Raw genomic sequence first — 15,525 nt, 5'->3', positions numbered from 1 at the left:
ATGCTCATTGCACGTCTTACCGCCCTAAAAATAACAGTGGGAGCGAACAAGAGCCCGGGATTCATGACCTGGTCTATTCTCGGTGGAGATGGCGCTAAAGACGAGCCCTGGCCATATCACATCCATCCCATCGGCCTCATTGGCGGCGGGGAAGTGGACCATCTTGTTCCGCACTGTTTGCCCATCCCGTCTTGAGACCGTGCGACGAAGCACAAAGTAAACCCCAAGCCGATGCCGGCGAGGTCCAAAGTATCACGTTTGAAGGCTTTCCTTTCGACAGGTGGGTTCGTCGATCCCGTTGTATTGTGCCGATCTGGAGGGGCCAGCCCCGTTCTGAAGCCACACTGGTCAGCGCCCACGCTGCAGGAACGAGAGGCTAATGCACATTTCAGCTGGTGGGGTTTCGGAAGTCGACAGAGAAAAAAGGCTCTCCACGCTTCTTCGCACGGATTGGGGAAGTGAGAACTTTAGGGACAGAGAGGGAGTGGTGAGAGAAAGAGAGGGGAGAGAGGGAGGGAGGAAGAGCGTTCCAAGGTTGATGACAATTGAAACCCTCAAAGGAACTTACTTTGGTCAGCACATAATACTCCTCTCTACTGTCCGTACAATATGCATTGTTCAAATGCCTTCTTCCAAATCTGAATATAAGTTTTTGAATCCGAATTAAATTCAGTTCGATTCCCTGTTAACATATTACAAACGCCCGTAAATAAGTAAACCCGATATGTAAAGCAACTTCCTTGAGATTCACTCCACCAAGCTCAAGCCGCCTGTGCAAATCGCTTCTTGCGAGCCTCCATTGCTGCATTGTCCTTCTCACTGAAGTTCGATTTGGGCCGGCCCGAGGCAGCATTGCCACCTCCAGCCCGCTTCTGAACTCCATCTCCACGTCCATCCCCACGACCGTTGCGGTTGCGGTTTCGACCCATATCCCGTCGCTTGCCTCCACGGCCCCCCTGGTCCCTGGGACCCCTCTTGCGGGACTTTTCGTTGGGAAGAGCCTGGTCAAGGCCGTGGACACCCACAGTGGAACCATCCTCAGCCTCGGCTCCAGTACCGAAGCGCTTCGCCCGGGAGAGCTGCTTTTCGGCCTCCTTGACGGCTGTCTCGTGGTCCTCGACGATGCCGTACTTCTCAGCGCGCGCCTTGCGCTTCTTCAGCTCCTCCTCCAACTCCGTGGCGGGAAGACCTCGGGTATAATCCACCGCAGGCTTCTTCTCCACCTCTTCGACAGCAGCCTCAGGCTGGGCAGCATCGGTAAGACCAGTCGATTCCACCGTCAGGTCGTCTGTCGCGGCGGGATCAACATCCAGTTTTTGATTCGGGACGGCGACGGGGTTGGCAACGGCACCCTTGCCGCCAGCAGCAATAGCAGTCGCACCAGCTTCGGTCGCTGCGTTCGCAGCTTCGGCGGGAACATCGTCGTCCCAGTCGATCACATCTTCGGCGGTGTCGGCCTTTGTCTCCGTGGGAGCAGCGGCGTTCTTTGCATCATCCTCTTGGAGGCGCGCGACCAGATCCGCCTTCTTTCCGGTGTGCGCAAGCGAGCGCGACTTGAGGATCTCGACCAATTCAGCGTTGGTCTTCTTGCCGTAGTCGGTAGCCATATTGAGAGGTGGGCTTCGGATTGCGACGTGCGGTATGGAGAGGGTAAGAGGGTAGGTGTCGGGGGTGACGTCGGGTTATAGTGGGGAATGGCAGATTGAGATAGAGTGTGATAGTATATCAAATGTCACTACTCTGCATGCCTTGTGTGATGGGTGGATATGAAATGGATGCAATTGAAGGAATGAATGCTGTAGCAATTGCCAATGACGACGCGACGGCCGACCGTCGCGGTCGTGGCTGCCTTGCCACGTGATCACCAGCCACAGTTTCTATTCAACAACACTATAACACACAACATCAATATCAACATCAACTACAACATACAACAACTCGGCAGTCTCAATTATGCATTGTGCACTCCGGTCAAGAGACATTATTCCTCCGCACACCCTATGTGGACCCCTCATCCAGCAGAGAGATGGCCATGTTGCAAGTGGCAAAGAACCTCTGCTGGCCAAGTCCGACACGGAATACATGGCTACAAACTTTGTCCATAATTTGCAGTCCCATGTATCATTCGGTGACTCCGACTGGGCGAGTCTACCTTGCAACTTGTCACTGCTGGTTAGGATCGGCAACCCTGGATAAGATGATGGCCAGTGCTTAGCGTTACTGACAGCTAACAAATCCTCCGAGCCGCCGGTCCAAGCACCTGCCAGACCATATCAAGGTCGAAAGTTGGAGCTTGAGCCCTCGGAAAACTCTGCATCATCCTTGTCCATTGAGTCATAATTGACAGCTGTCCGCTGAACATGCTGAAGTCCACTGGTGGAGCATGTGCACGGACTGCGCCACACCGTGAATATCCGACTGCGCCACGAATGCTATGTAGCTATTGGTAGGTTATTATTCCCTTGTTCTTCTAGTTTCTTAGTGGACATTGCTGCAAGTTTTCGATAGGAAATTCGATAGGATATTTTCTTAGGTCGAAAGAAGCTTCTGCAGATTTTGGCTAGTATTGAATATTTGCATCTTGAGTTCTGGGTCAAAATCCATGAAATCGGATAACCAAGTGCAGCTACAAGATCAAAGATCAAAATCCACCGGGCCCTTTGCCAAAGAATCCACCCTTGGTAACTTTAAGTCATGGGACAGAGTTAGCATCGTACGTGTTGGACCCAACTGTATTCCCCCACCAATCGAATTGGACAGCATGGTATCCCAGGGCGAAAAAGAATATGATTGTCGCAATGGCCGTCCCAGTATCCATGGCTGCTTGCAATAGGTCTGGAAACGAGAACAGTTAGAGCTCCATAATCAAGGCGAATTGATCTATAGACTTACAGTTGTAACGTCTCCACCAGTCGAACGCGCGCTTGCGGATGAGATAGTTGAAAGCAAAACCAACGATGAACCACAGAGAATAGTGGGCTATTAAATCAGCCATTATCGTACAACACACAATACAATCTTCGCACTTACTAGTATTTGCTGGCGGAATATTACCCGCCGCATTGAAGAAAATTGGGACGTTAATGTAACGAATCCAGCTATTGGGATAGCGACGGTAGAGGAGATAAACGATTCCAGTGACAACAGGCTTAATAGGGTTGTTAGAAAAAGGAGACATACTACCCCAAGGGATTTGAAAACTTACCCCGATGGTAAAAAAGTACACAAGTTTGTCGTATATAGCATATTTCCAAGTATAAGAATATGTCCTTTCTGGTTCTTTTTAACCCTAAAATAGAATCCGAGTTTCAATCGTCCCGATACCTGGGGTGAACTTTTGTGGAATAGGTGCCTTGAAATTGTTCCCAGTGCTACATGTAATAGATTGAGACAAGGTGGATTATTCTCCAAACTCAATTTAACTTGATCACGCCTACCTGACCAGGTATTATGTGATCCTAGTGATTTTCCCGGTGGGGGTTCAGGGCTGAGATTGAAGTTATTATGCTTAAAAGCAACATTATATAGATTTTGATTGGGTCAGAGAGTTGAATAACTTCTGAAATAAGCTAAGATCACCAAATTTATACAATTCTTTCTTCTCCGGGACGAATTTCCCATGCCAAATAGGTACTAACCAGTATACCAACAGGTGAACCTTCGGGGTAGTTTCGGCGCTACTAGTATGCTAGTACATTAAGTTAAAGTTTTATCGTCGGCGTGATAACGCCGCCTTGTGGGCTTTCTCTTAGCTCAAAACGACTTTGGCTAGATCAAGGCATTCTTGCCTATACACATCGGAGAAGCATGAATCTGTTACAGTATGTAGCAATACCATGTCTAAACAGGAAACCGCCCAGTAATGCTAGCAAACTATCCCAGAATTTAAACAGGCCAAGAAACAAGCACGCGTAATAGATACGTGGCCCACATTTACAGGGAATTCCTGTAGTTACTCTATACTCGCTCTCCGACCAGATAGCTCTTTCCACTCCCGCTCGTTCCAACTACTGCACCTCTCCTCCAATCCAGACTCTTCCCCCTCCTTTCTTCTTCTTCTTATTTCCATTTACATCTCTCGCTCCTCATATTAGTACCCTTCTGGGCTGCCTCATCATTCGTTTGGACATCGTGACACCCTGTTTCCTTCACTTCGCCCTCCTCCACCACCACCACCATCATTGTCACTCACTTCTAGCACTTATGCATTACCGATCTCATAAAGACGGCTGGCTCTTCGCTTTTGCCTCGCTCTCTGCCGAGAAAACTGGTTAAAGAAAGCTTTTTAAGTTATCTCTCAACTTCTCAACAAACCCCAGTCTTTGGACCTTAGCCAGTCCAACCTCAAGGGTTGGGTCTTAACTCTCAAGCTAGGATGATCCTACGGTATACCTCTCTACTGCTCCTAGTTCAGGTAAAATCCATTGGCTGACCACACTAAAAGACTCAAATGATGTAATATCTACATTCAAAGGAACCACTTCTTATGGCCTGGGTGTCTCATCTTCCAGGATAGACATCATGCACAGGCTCAGTCTTAAGTTAGTGGAATGTGGCCACATGGCTGCACCAATGTTCAGACGAAGGTAGACTGAATCGTTACTTTCATATTCGTCCCTAGACTTCAGAGTCGAAACCAATTATCGAACATCATCGTCAGAGCAGCATGGTTTCCCAGTACCCTCCTGGCGAGGGTCCTTTCGGATGGCCGCTACGCGACGAGATTAACACTCATGATCGCAACCCTCTGAGCTCACCTTCCTGCGCCCCTCATCGACCACAAGAGCGTCAGTAAACTTTTGGCCTAGAAACCCGCATGTTTTCTCGCTTGTCTCGAGATAGATAAATCAGGGGTGTATAGCCAAAATGCAGCAGATTCACAGGCAAGGGACCAACAGACGTAGTCTTAGATACACAATGTGGCACGGGATTGGAAAGACTTTCTTGTGAATGGAACCTATTTACAAAATGATCACCAAGTCCGGCTGGAAAGTCTTCTTCAAAGCGGACGCCGCAAATGGATACTGGGCCGTGCCCTAGCTCCCGAGCACGCATTCAAAACAGCTTTCACTACCGCCTTTGGTCAATATTGCTACTTGCGAATGGGGCAGGGGCTCAGTGGAGCAGCAGGGAACTTGGGAAGACCTTACCACATGCGCAACTTGAATTGTACCGGAACGTCCATCCTCCGCCATATTAGGAAAGGCTTCTCAATGGCTCGAATATCCTTGAAACTCTCAATATCACTATCGAAATGCTACAGGGCACAGGTTATACAGGGCGTACAATATTTCTTCTTTCTGACGATTAAAAGTGTAAAATCAGAGCTCTCTACCTGATAAGGCCTCGTCGTGTTTTCTTTATTCTTTGGTCGTTCATGCGAATTACTGCCAGTGGCGACTGTCGTGCCGAATCTTCGTAGCTTTCAACTGCGACTACTAGTAGCTACAATACCATTCCTGGTTAGCACCCTTTCTCTCTGGTGATAAAAATATTGAAGGACAGGTATTCCTACGACCCCTAGGCCTGGTTATTTGAAGCATTTAAGATTTAATACATAGACTAGATTCTCATTCAATGTAAATCAACTTGAAGACATGAAAGGGAATAAAACGGTTAGCGAATAGCAACTGTTTCACGAATTCGTTCCATGAAATCACCAATTTGTCTGCTATATTCGTTTACCAAAGCGTGAACACTTTCTTGGCGATGAGGACCTTGAGGGTCATCACCTGGTGCAAGATTGTTAAATGTAAACCTGACTTCATCGAAAATTATTCGAATTACACTCTGCCATAGGCTGCATCCTTTATCCTCCACTTGCAAATAGCAAAGAAAGTTGACCGAAGGAGCGCCTAGAAGACCTATAGCCACCTTATTTGCCATTTTCAGGTGGAGGCTGAGGGATACGATCTATGGCAGAGTGCAATTCGGATAATTTTTGATGAAGTGCCTAGGTGGGTTTTGCAGCTGCTAATCTGCTATGGGCGGTGATAATTTTCAAATTCATAAACATTAATTTACATTTCATCCGTAGAACCAATATTCTGCGGCATATTCAACGAGTACGGTATCATTCTGCCCTGCACATGTTGTTGGAGCAACTCCGCCGACGGTCATTACTCGATAGACTTCCTAGATATTGTGTCAGCAAGGTACTGATTTGTAAACCTACTCGACTATTTTGCTTACCTTGATGCCCTTGCAATCCTTGCAATCAAGCTTTAACCATGGAACATTGCTCTCGTCTTTTCCAGATATCCGAGAAACTCTTGTTGGTGCGCTCACAGACGCATCCTTCTTGCACTCCATCCATGCATCTGACCCACTCATGTTCAAATCAAAGAAAGGATCTCCTGCGGTATTGAAATAATGTTCACCGATGATCAGGTTGCTCGAGTTTGTAGTTAGGGTCAAGGCCTCGACCATGAGGGCAAAGGACCCCAGCGGAGTTTGAGCAATGACTGCAGGGAGCTCGTGGAGCAACATCACTGACTGTGATGCTATGCAAGATGCATCAAAAAGAGTAGCCACCGCTCCGACCGCTACCGGTGTTGCAGACTTTTTTGAGGAATGTGAGCTCTCGGTGGATGAGCATGAGTAGTTTTGAGTACCACGCCCCAACGCAATGTACTTGAGATCCAAATGAGGTGACGGCTCTGGGAGTTTGGTCTTGGTATAGTTCATTGGGAGGGTCACAATGTTGAGAGAGCAATTTCCCAAACTGATATTATCAAACTCGGTGGTGATGCGGGAGAAGGTAGAGGCCAGTCGCAAGGGGCCGGGAAGGGCAGATACTCCTAGTAGACATGTAGTCAGGAGTATCAGGGGCGCCAAGATGATTCGCAACATTATGGCAATGATTATACGGAGAATAATATGTGTTCTTCGGGAATCGAGCCTCAGTCAAGAATGGAAAGATGACAAAGATGATAGAAGGCTAGGGTTGGAATTTGGGAAATCAGAAACAAGAGGGGAGAGAGTTTACTTAAATAAGCGGAAGCGCCCAGGAGGAAAAGGCCCAGCACAAAGAAACTTGAAGAACATGCACTCTTTCTTTGGCTCGGATACTAGGCAAGAAGTTGACAAGGCTTACTCCAGTCCAATATGTCCAAACTTTAAATGCTGTGCAAGGTGGTCCTGTTTCTTTTGAGGTATACCACGTCAGAAAAGGCGGCTATGTCTAATCATCCCAATAAAAAAAGTCTTCAAGGCTGACAAAATGGGGCCAACATTGGGCCACCTATACTAAAACTGTTCTCTTTGTTAGCTACTCTGGCAAAGGTGAACTAAAAGCTTCGCGACTAAGAATCCGATCTATGAAGGCCCAGCAAGTAATTTTAGCTCCAATTCAGTGACCAATAAAAGGCATGCATAGACTTTACTATCTAATATAGCCTAGAGAATGTTACATCCCAAAGGCAGTGTCCTACCAGCCGCCTGGGAACTGTCGGTGTGACCACTGTGCTCAAATCATATTTCATCTTGACTATCATGGGGCCGACAGATCTGGGACTTCGTTGAGCAAGTAGTTTCATCAAAATTCTATTTACAATAGCATATCCCCGTAGTACTAGTAAACTTCTGTATCGAACAAGATTACTTCGTCTTGAGATACCAATAACCCGAGGACCATAACACTTTGCCCCAAGGCGCAAATATCGACACTACAGCAAAACTTAATGTATAAATACATAGAGTGACTCTCTATCTAGATAGTTTTTAAAAATAGGTGTATTGAGGGTTGTTCCACTGAAACGGCAAGTGTGTGACATAAATAGACCCTAAGCGCCCACCCAGCGCAACGGTGAGTTTGGTGTGAGGCATCCTCCGAGGTCAATTTCCCGGCTCCTAATCAGGAAAATTATGGAAACCTTGGAATATTTGCCCCTCTCAATTTCCACCACCAGACCAATGGAAAGATTGACATCATTGAACTCTTCATGCATGGCATAGATGGACAATATGTTTGGTTGCCTTTTAGCCTGAGGCAGAAATTGATAGCTGATCATCCCATCACGTGAGTCCCACTAGCGCGACCGTCACGGGTGAAAATGCACGTCGCGGCAGGCCATCAAACGACACAGCTCCATTATCATCAATGCTGCCGTTTTAACGGTGCCCGATCCGGATGTAGCTGCTGTTACGCATTTTGCGCGATCATAAACTCATCCATCATATCTGATCCTTGACTCGACATCACCATGTCCGACGGTGCGCATCTTGTGACTCCCCTCACTGACCCATTACTGATGACTCCTATAGCCGATATTGAAGCTGTCCGGCGGCTCCAGGCGGAGCGTAATGCCGCCGCTGCTGGCAAGAATGGCTCGAAGACTTTTGATCCCTCTGCTCAGCGCACTGACAACTCGACTAAGGCCTCCCTTACCGAATCCTTCGACACGACTCTTTACGAACGGGAAGGGGCAGATCGATTCTCGGGCTACGATACTTCGATTGCAGTTGACGGTGGCGATGAAGAAATGGAGGATGCGAACGGCGGCCACAACTTGGTTGGCCAATACACCGCTACCAGAAACCAAATCGATGAGATGGCCCGTGGCAACGGAGTCGAGGAGGAGGATATCTTGACAGGCCGTGAGAAAGCGGCGAGAATCGCGGATCGCGAAACCGATTACCAGAAGCGCCGATTCAATCGCGGTGCTCTGACCCCGACTCGCGCCGATGCCTTTTCCGGAGACTCAAACGTGGAGGGAGAAGGGCAGACGTACCGAGAGATTATGGCTGAGCGTGAGCTCCAAAAGGAGGAGGAACGTGTTCAAAAGCTGATTCAAGAGAAGCGAGAGCGTGGCGAAGAAGTTCCCGAGCACCAGCCCACTCTCAAGGCCGTGGAAGACAACAAGGAGAACGACGATGATGGCTCAGCCGCCGCCGGACGCAAGCGAAAGAAGCGCTGGGACGTTTCATCGGAGTCCACAGATGCTACCAAGGCACCTGAAGAGTCTACCGAAGCGAAAACCAAGCGGTCGCGATGGGATCAAACACCCGTCCCAGGTGCGCCAGACGAAGGGTCCAAGCGACGTTCACGATGGGATCAAGCACCGTCCCTCACTTCTGCTACTCCGGTCGGAAACCAGGGACTTGCTACCCCGATGCATCCGTCCCAAGGTGGTTCCACTGCTCCAGCCGGCTTTGGAACTGATTTATCCGGCCGAGGTACTGACTGGACCGACGAGGAGCTTGATATAATGCTCCCCTCAGAAGGTTATAAAATCCTGGACCCGCCACCAGGATATGCGCCAATCCGGACACAGGCGCGCAAGATGATGGCGACTCCAGCGCCTGTTGCCGGAGCGGCCGGTGTTGGAGGTTTTATGATGCAGGAGCCTGAGAGCGTTCGCTCGATGGGTAAGGAACTTCCAACCGACATTCCCGGAGTTGGCGATCTTCAATTCTTCAAGCCGGAGGATATGGCTTACTTTGGTAAACTTATGGAAGCTGGAGACGAGAGCTCCATGTCAGTTGAAGAGATGAAAGAGCGAAAGATCATGCGGTTGTTACTGAAAGTCAAGAACGGCACACCACCCATGCGAAAGACGGCATTGCGACAAATCACAGACAATGCTCGAAACTTTGGAGCCGGCGCTCTATTCAACCAAATTCTTCCTCTGCTTATGGAGAAATCATTGGAGGATCAAGAACGCCACTTGCTGGTCAAGGTTATTGACCGAGTGCTTTACAAGCTGGACGACTTGGTCCGTCCCTACGTCCATAAGATTTTGGTCGTTATTGAGCCCCTCCTCATCGATCAAGACTACTATGCTCGTGTTGAGGGTCGAGAAATTATCTCCAACTTGGCCAAGGCCGCCGGTCTTGCCACTATGATCAGTACTATGCGACCTGATATTGATCACGTCGACGAGTATGTTCGAAACACCACCGCGCGAGCATTCGCAGTCGTCGCCTCCGCCCTGGGTATCCCAGCTCTCCTCCCCTTCCTTCGCGCCGTCTGCCGCAGTAAAAAGTCCTGGCAAGCTAGGCACACTGGTGTCAAGATTGTCCAACAAATCCCTATCTTGATGGGCTGCGCCATTCTTCCTCACCTCAAGGGCCTTGTCGACTGTATTTCCGATAACCTCAGCGACGAGCAAGCAAAGGTCCGAACCGTCACTGCTCTAGCTGTGGCTGCTTTGGCCGAGGCCGCCAACCCTTACGGTATCGAAAGCTTCGATGAGATCCTCAACCCCCCTGTGGACTGGTGCTCGCAAACAGCGTGGCAAGGGTCTCGCTGCCTTCTTGAAGGCTGTCGGTTATATTATTCCTCTCATGGACGAGGAGTATGCCAACTACTACACCAGTCAAATCATGGAGATTCTCCTTCGTGAGTTTTCGTCTCCTGACGAAGAAATGAAGAAGGTTGTTTTGAAGGTGGTGTCACAATGTTCCAGCACGGATGGTGTGACCGCCAGCTACCTCAAGGAGCACGTCTTGACCGACTTTTTTAAGAGCTTTTGGGTCCGTCGCATGGCCCTTGATCGACGAAACTACCGCCAGGTGGTGGATACCACTGTTGACCTTGGACAGAAGGTTGGAGTTGGTGAGATTCTTGAGCGCGTTGTCAACAACCTGAAAGATGAAAGCGAGCCATACCGAAAGATGACCGTGGAGACGGTGGAAAAGCTAATTGCGTCACTGGGAGCTGCGGATATCTCAGAGCGACTGGAAGAGCGACTCATCGATGGTGTGCTCTATGCCTTCCAGGAGCAAAGCATCGAGGACCTTGTCATTCTGAACGGATTTGGCACCGTGGTGAACGCCCTCAGCACACGATGCAAGCCCTACCTCCCCCAGATTGTATCTACCATTCTGTGGCGGTTGAACAACAAGTCTGCCACTGTCCGACAACAGGCCGCAGACCTTATCTCACGCATTGCCATGGTTATGAAGCAGTGTGGTGAGGACGCTCTTATGGGCAAGCTTGGTATTGTGCTTTACGAATATTTGGGTGAGGAGTACCCCGAGGTACTTGGTTCTATCTTGGGTGCCCTGCGTTCCATTGTCACCGTGGTCGGTATCAACCAGATGCAACCACCAATTCGCGACCTTCTACCCCGACTTACTCCCATTCTCCGCAACCGACACGAGAAGGTACAAGAGAACACCATCGACCTAGTCGGTCGTATTGCCGACCGTGGTCCTGAGTCCGTCAATGCCCGTGAATGGATGCGTATCTGTTTTGAGCTGCTGGATATGCTCAAGGCTCACAAGAAGGGTATCCGTCGTGCTGCCAACAACACATTCGGTTTCATTGCTAAGGCTATCGGTCCCCAGGATGTCCTGGCTACCTTGCTGAACAACCTGCGAGTCCAAGAGCGTCAATCTCGTGTCTGTACGGCCGTCGCCATCGGTATCGTAGCTGAGACTTGTGCTCCCTTCACAGTGCTCCCTGCCCTGATGAACGAGTACCGAGTCCCTGAGTTGAACGTGCAGAACGGTGTTCTCAAGGCGATGTCCTTCTTGTTCGAGTACATCGGTGAGATGGCCAAGGACTATGTCTACGCCGTCACTCCTCTGCTGGAGGATGCTCTTATCGACCGTGACCAGGTTCACCGGCAGACCGCTGCTAGTGTGGTCAAGCACATTGCTCTGGGCGTTGTCGGCCTGGGCTGCGAAGATGCAATGCTCCATCTTCTCAACCTCGTATTCCCCAACATCTTCGAAACCAGCCCCCACGTCATTGACCGGATCATTGAGGCCATCGATGCGATCCGCATGGCTGTCGGTACTGGCACAGTGATGAACTACGTCTGGGCTGGATTGTTCCACCCGGCTCGAAAGGTCCGCACGCCTTACTGGCGACTTTACAACGATGCCTACGTGCAAGGTGCGGACGCGATGGTACCCTACTACCCAGGTCTGGAGGCGGATGGCCTGGATCGACCAGAGTTGTCTATCATCATCTAAGGGATGGTGCTGTAATTTGACTGGGTTCTTCTGCTACTGTTTTCTCTCATGCATAACTACGTCTGGGATCTTTTGCTTTACTTTGATAGCCGGTGTCTCACTATTTTATTTTTATTTTCTTGTTTCCTCGTTCATTCTTCTTCATGCAGGCACGATCGGACGTTCGGCGTGGGTTGACTGTATATCAAACTGCAAAAGTCATTTAGGAATATATCGGATCAAATATGACCGTAACCATCAGGAACCGTCCAGTAAAACTAATTGCAGTAGTCTGTATCATTTGCGACCGGTGGTAGATTATTTTGCTGAGTGGCGTGGCTCCTGTCAGATTTACATCAGGCTGCGGCGTTTCGCGGTCGCAGTCGATGGGGGCCAGAGGTGGCAACAGCCCAAATTTATTATGGACCGACGCGCACGACTGAGGCTTTTTCCACCTGGGCAGCAATTGCGATGGCAATTAATTAATCCCTCATTTATTATTTAGTATGAATCGGAGGGAAATTGTCTCAGTACGACAGTGTCGATAATAAGCAAATAGATTTATAATAGTAGTACTAGTAGTATTTGTATGAGGCGTTGTGCACACGACGATGCATGAGATATAGTGTCCCCCGGGGGCCGATTCTGGGGTGGCTTCGCACTAACAAAAATATATATATTGCAAGACAATCTAAATCGAACAAGACCGATCGCACTTATCGCGCGGTCTACGCCATACGCCACGGGCGCGATCCGGAATTTCTTTAACTTATGAATCCAAGTCAAAGCCAAGATAAGATGAGCCTTGAACTGTATAGAGTCGATCACCAACGATCCCTGTAAACATTCAGTGGTGACAGGGGGGTGGTTCGAGTTGCCGAGCAGCGATCGCTCTTGACACGGACAATCATGTCAATCCCGAATATCTTCTCCCTCTCCGGGCGACAGGAGTCCGGGGTAGGGTTTCTGCAGCGACGCCGACGGAGTGGTGAACTAGCGAGGACCCTGGATTTAACAGATCCTGGCGCCAGTATTTCACTATTTACATAGACTATTTGACGGCGCGGCGTAGTTTACGGAGCCCGATGGAGACGATGGGCTTGAACTAGTTTGATTGACAATTCAGCGACAAGTTGAGAGAAGAGATTTTGGACTGGGATATTGAGGGGGAAAGGGAAATTCCTTCACCCCCATCTTCCCTTCTCTGCTGGATTCGACAATTTGCCACCGGGCAAAAATAGAATAAAAATGGGTAGAAAATTATTGTAATCACCAACACGTAAGATAGAGGGATACGAGTACTCGTACTCCGTGGAGAGGAGAGAATCATGGACAGCAACAGCTACTCGTATGGGTCCGAAAATTTAGAAAGCTCCCAGGGAATCCCTTGAAGCAAGCAGGGCGAACAGCCGCCAACCACCCAACAGCTTGGAAGTCAACGCTAAACCCATCGAGATTGCCAAGACGCGCCAAATGCCTAAGCTTGCCGTGAAAAGGCCTTGGCACAGGTGGTGGCCGCGTAAGCTCTCCATGAGGACGTCAGGCCTACTGCTTGGCTGTGGGGAAGGGGAGAAGGGGGTTGCGCGATATTCGTGGTACAGGTCCAGTCAGGGACCCTTTTTTCCCTTTTAGGGTCTGGTAGGGTGGTACAGTACTGATTTACATGAATTTGATTTATGTCATTTATTCTATACTCTCTACTCCGTACTCTATGTACAGTATACAGAATCCTGATCCTCCAGAGACATGGTACTATCGGGTTTCATGGTATGTACTCCATAGTAAGGAATTTAGATATACTTGGGGCGGGGTGCCCAACAGAGATGTGCAATTGTCTCACTTTATTCCGAGCAAAAAGGGCAGCGATCACTGCTAACTCCAAGTTAATGTGAACTAAGCTCAAAAAAAGGTCGAAAATAAAGGCAAGACGGGTTGGATTGTCTCGTTCTCATTCTCAATTCGGAGCAGAGAATAGATACGAGTATGCACTTAGTTCGAGTAGTACATACAATAGAGGGAAAAATAAATAAATCAATACTTTGTATACCCGTACTGTACTTCGTATCTACTCCATTTACTCGGTACATCTACACAGCCTCCCCCTGATTTCAATGCTCAATGGAATCTCCAATCACGCCAGGCCGCGCGCCGGGGAATGAAGATGGAGTCTGCACACACTTCGCTACCGCAATTCCCATCTTCAATTTTCTACCAACTACGAGTATACACACAGACCCTGCGATAAGGGGTGGGAGGGGCCACTGGGGGCGTCGACTGTGTGTAACGCGTTTCCGCCATTTTATCCTGTTGTAGCTAGATCCATGAGGCAATTTTTTTAATTTGATGGGCTTTTTCTTTTTTTCACTTTTCTTTTTCTCTGGGTCTCTGGGTCTCTAAATGGTGTGCCGGGGTGGATTTTCAGGGTCTACGGGTTGCCGTTTTGGAGGGCTTGGGAAGGGCCTTGGGCTGCCGGGAGGGCGCAAAAATCCAGATTTAGAGTTTTGCTGTATTTTGATTTTGGGGAGATGGATTTTGTCTAATTGCTTTTTTAATTCAATTTTTTTTTTTCATTTTTTTTTTCTCCATTTGATACTTCACGATGCTCTGTTAGTACGGCGGCTGGGAGCGCCTCCCCTCCCATTCATTCTGGGAAGTGCCAGCCTTTTGCTGGGCTTACTACTAGTTGCAAGAATGGAGGCGGTGACTCCCAAATAAAGGTTTTCAACACCACCAAATGCCCCCCCCCCACCGATGGCAGTCTCCATCTAAAGATCGTGGAGGCGTCGGTGGCACATGCAGGGTATGGGCGCTCAGGGTCCACTTCAGTGGGTGCCGAATATCATCATATTTTAATATTATTGGCAGTGATTCGTGATCGTAGATTTGTAGAATTTAAAGCTACATATGTATGTGGAGTTGGAGGGTCGCGTGCGGCAGGTTCTGCGAGGCCGCGTACCACATCTGTACCTGTCAAGCCATGTATGTATGCGAGATACCGCGGGTTCATGTGAGAAGTTCTCCGGGGAGCATTGAGCATGCAGAGCCAATAAGATCGGATTGGGCAGGGAATATTGCGCAAGAGGGTAGGGATCATGGATTGGGGAGAAGGGTTGTGCTCTGAATGATTGGTACTGAATCAACAATGCAGATGGAACTCGGTCAGGTTTCCGTACGATGAATGTGTGGGTGCTATGGTGCTATCCTCGACCGGTCGCGAATAGTTCCAGAGAGCTGGGACTATGAGATATGGCCGATGTTTGGGGCTATACTACTCTGTACTAGGAGGGTATAGATAGGCTGAATACAAGCATAGCCGGTTGAACTAGGTTAGAATAGACAATATTGTACATATTTTCATTTGCAAGGGACCGAAGACCCTGCATCGCGTACGACTCTTGTTGCTTGACTATGAGTACGAGTGCAGGGCGACATACGAGTCGTCGCCTGGTCGATTCGGCGAGGGGGCGGCGCGCTTGGTGGATCGCCCTTGGGGCGTGCCCACCCTGGTTCACCTAGGTGCATCCTCCAGATGTCATCCCATCCCATCCTAAGCCGTCCCTCCCCCTTCCCTCCAGGGCTCTGAGGGCAGTTAGGGTACTCAGGGCACCGGGTCGCATGGGT

The 15,525-nt window shown here is 49.2% G+C and overlaps 4 protein-coding genes across 4 annotated transcripts; 1 reads left to right on the top strand and 3 right to left on the bottom strand.

Moving 5' to 3' along the window:
* Positions 1-761: 761 nt before the first annotated feature.
* N7481_005814 (SAP domain-containing protein) lies at positions 762-1,607 on the bottom strand (the record flags this gene model as incomplete). The annotated part of the gene is made up of 1 exon (XM_057265033.1): positions 762-1,607. One exon carries the CDS (start codon positions 1,605-1,607, stop codon positions 762-764), a length of 846 nt encoding a protein of 281 aa, XP_057122753.1.
* Positions 1,608-2,692: 1,085 nt separating this feature from the next.
* On the bottom strand, positions 2,693-3,178 carry N7481_005813 (uncharacterized protein; the record flags this gene model as incomplete). The annotated part of the gene is made up of 3 exons (XM_057265032.1): positions 2,693-2,835; positions 2,893-2,979; positions 3,031-3,178. 3 exons carry the CDS (start codon positions 3,176-3,178, stop codon positions 2,693-2,695), a joined length of 378 nt encoding a protein of 125 aa, XP_057122752.1.
* Positions 3,179-6,027: 2,849 nt separating this feature from the next.
* On the bottom strand, positions 6,028-6,852 carry N7481_005812 (DUF3455 domain-containing protein; the record flags this gene model as incomplete). The annotated part of the gene is made up of 2 exons (XM_057265031.1): positions 6,028-6,135; positions 6,193-6,852. 2 exons carry the CDS (start codon positions 6,850-6,852, stop codon positions 6,028-6,030), a joined length of 768 nt encoding a protein of 255 aa, XP_057122751.1.
* Positions 6,853-8,204: 1,352 nt separating this feature from the next.
* N7481_005811 (U2 snRNP complex subunit HSH155) lies at positions 8,205-11,925 on the top strand (the record flags this gene model as incomplete). Its single annotated transcript, XM_057265030.1, is given in 2 exon segments — positions 8,205-10,176; positions 10,187-11,925. 2 exon segments carry the CDS (start codon positions 8,205-8,207, stop codon positions 11,923-11,925), a joined length of 3,711 nt encoding a protein of 1,236 aa, XP_057122750.1.
* Between the last annotated feature and the right edge of the window lie 3,600 nt (positions 11,926-15,525).

Source organism: Penicillium waksmanii (genome assembly GCF_028829765.1).
Source record: "Penicillium waksmanii strain IBT 27052 chromosome Unknown utg000005l:1.0-5232799.0:1.0-5237142.0, whole genome shotgun sequence".
In the NCBI taxonomy this organism is placed as follows: Eukaryota; Fungi; Ascomycota; class Eurotiomycetes; order Eurotiales; family Aspergillaceae; genus Penicillium; species Penicillium waksmanii.
This window is presented reverse-complemented; position numbering and strand designations above follow the sequence as displayed.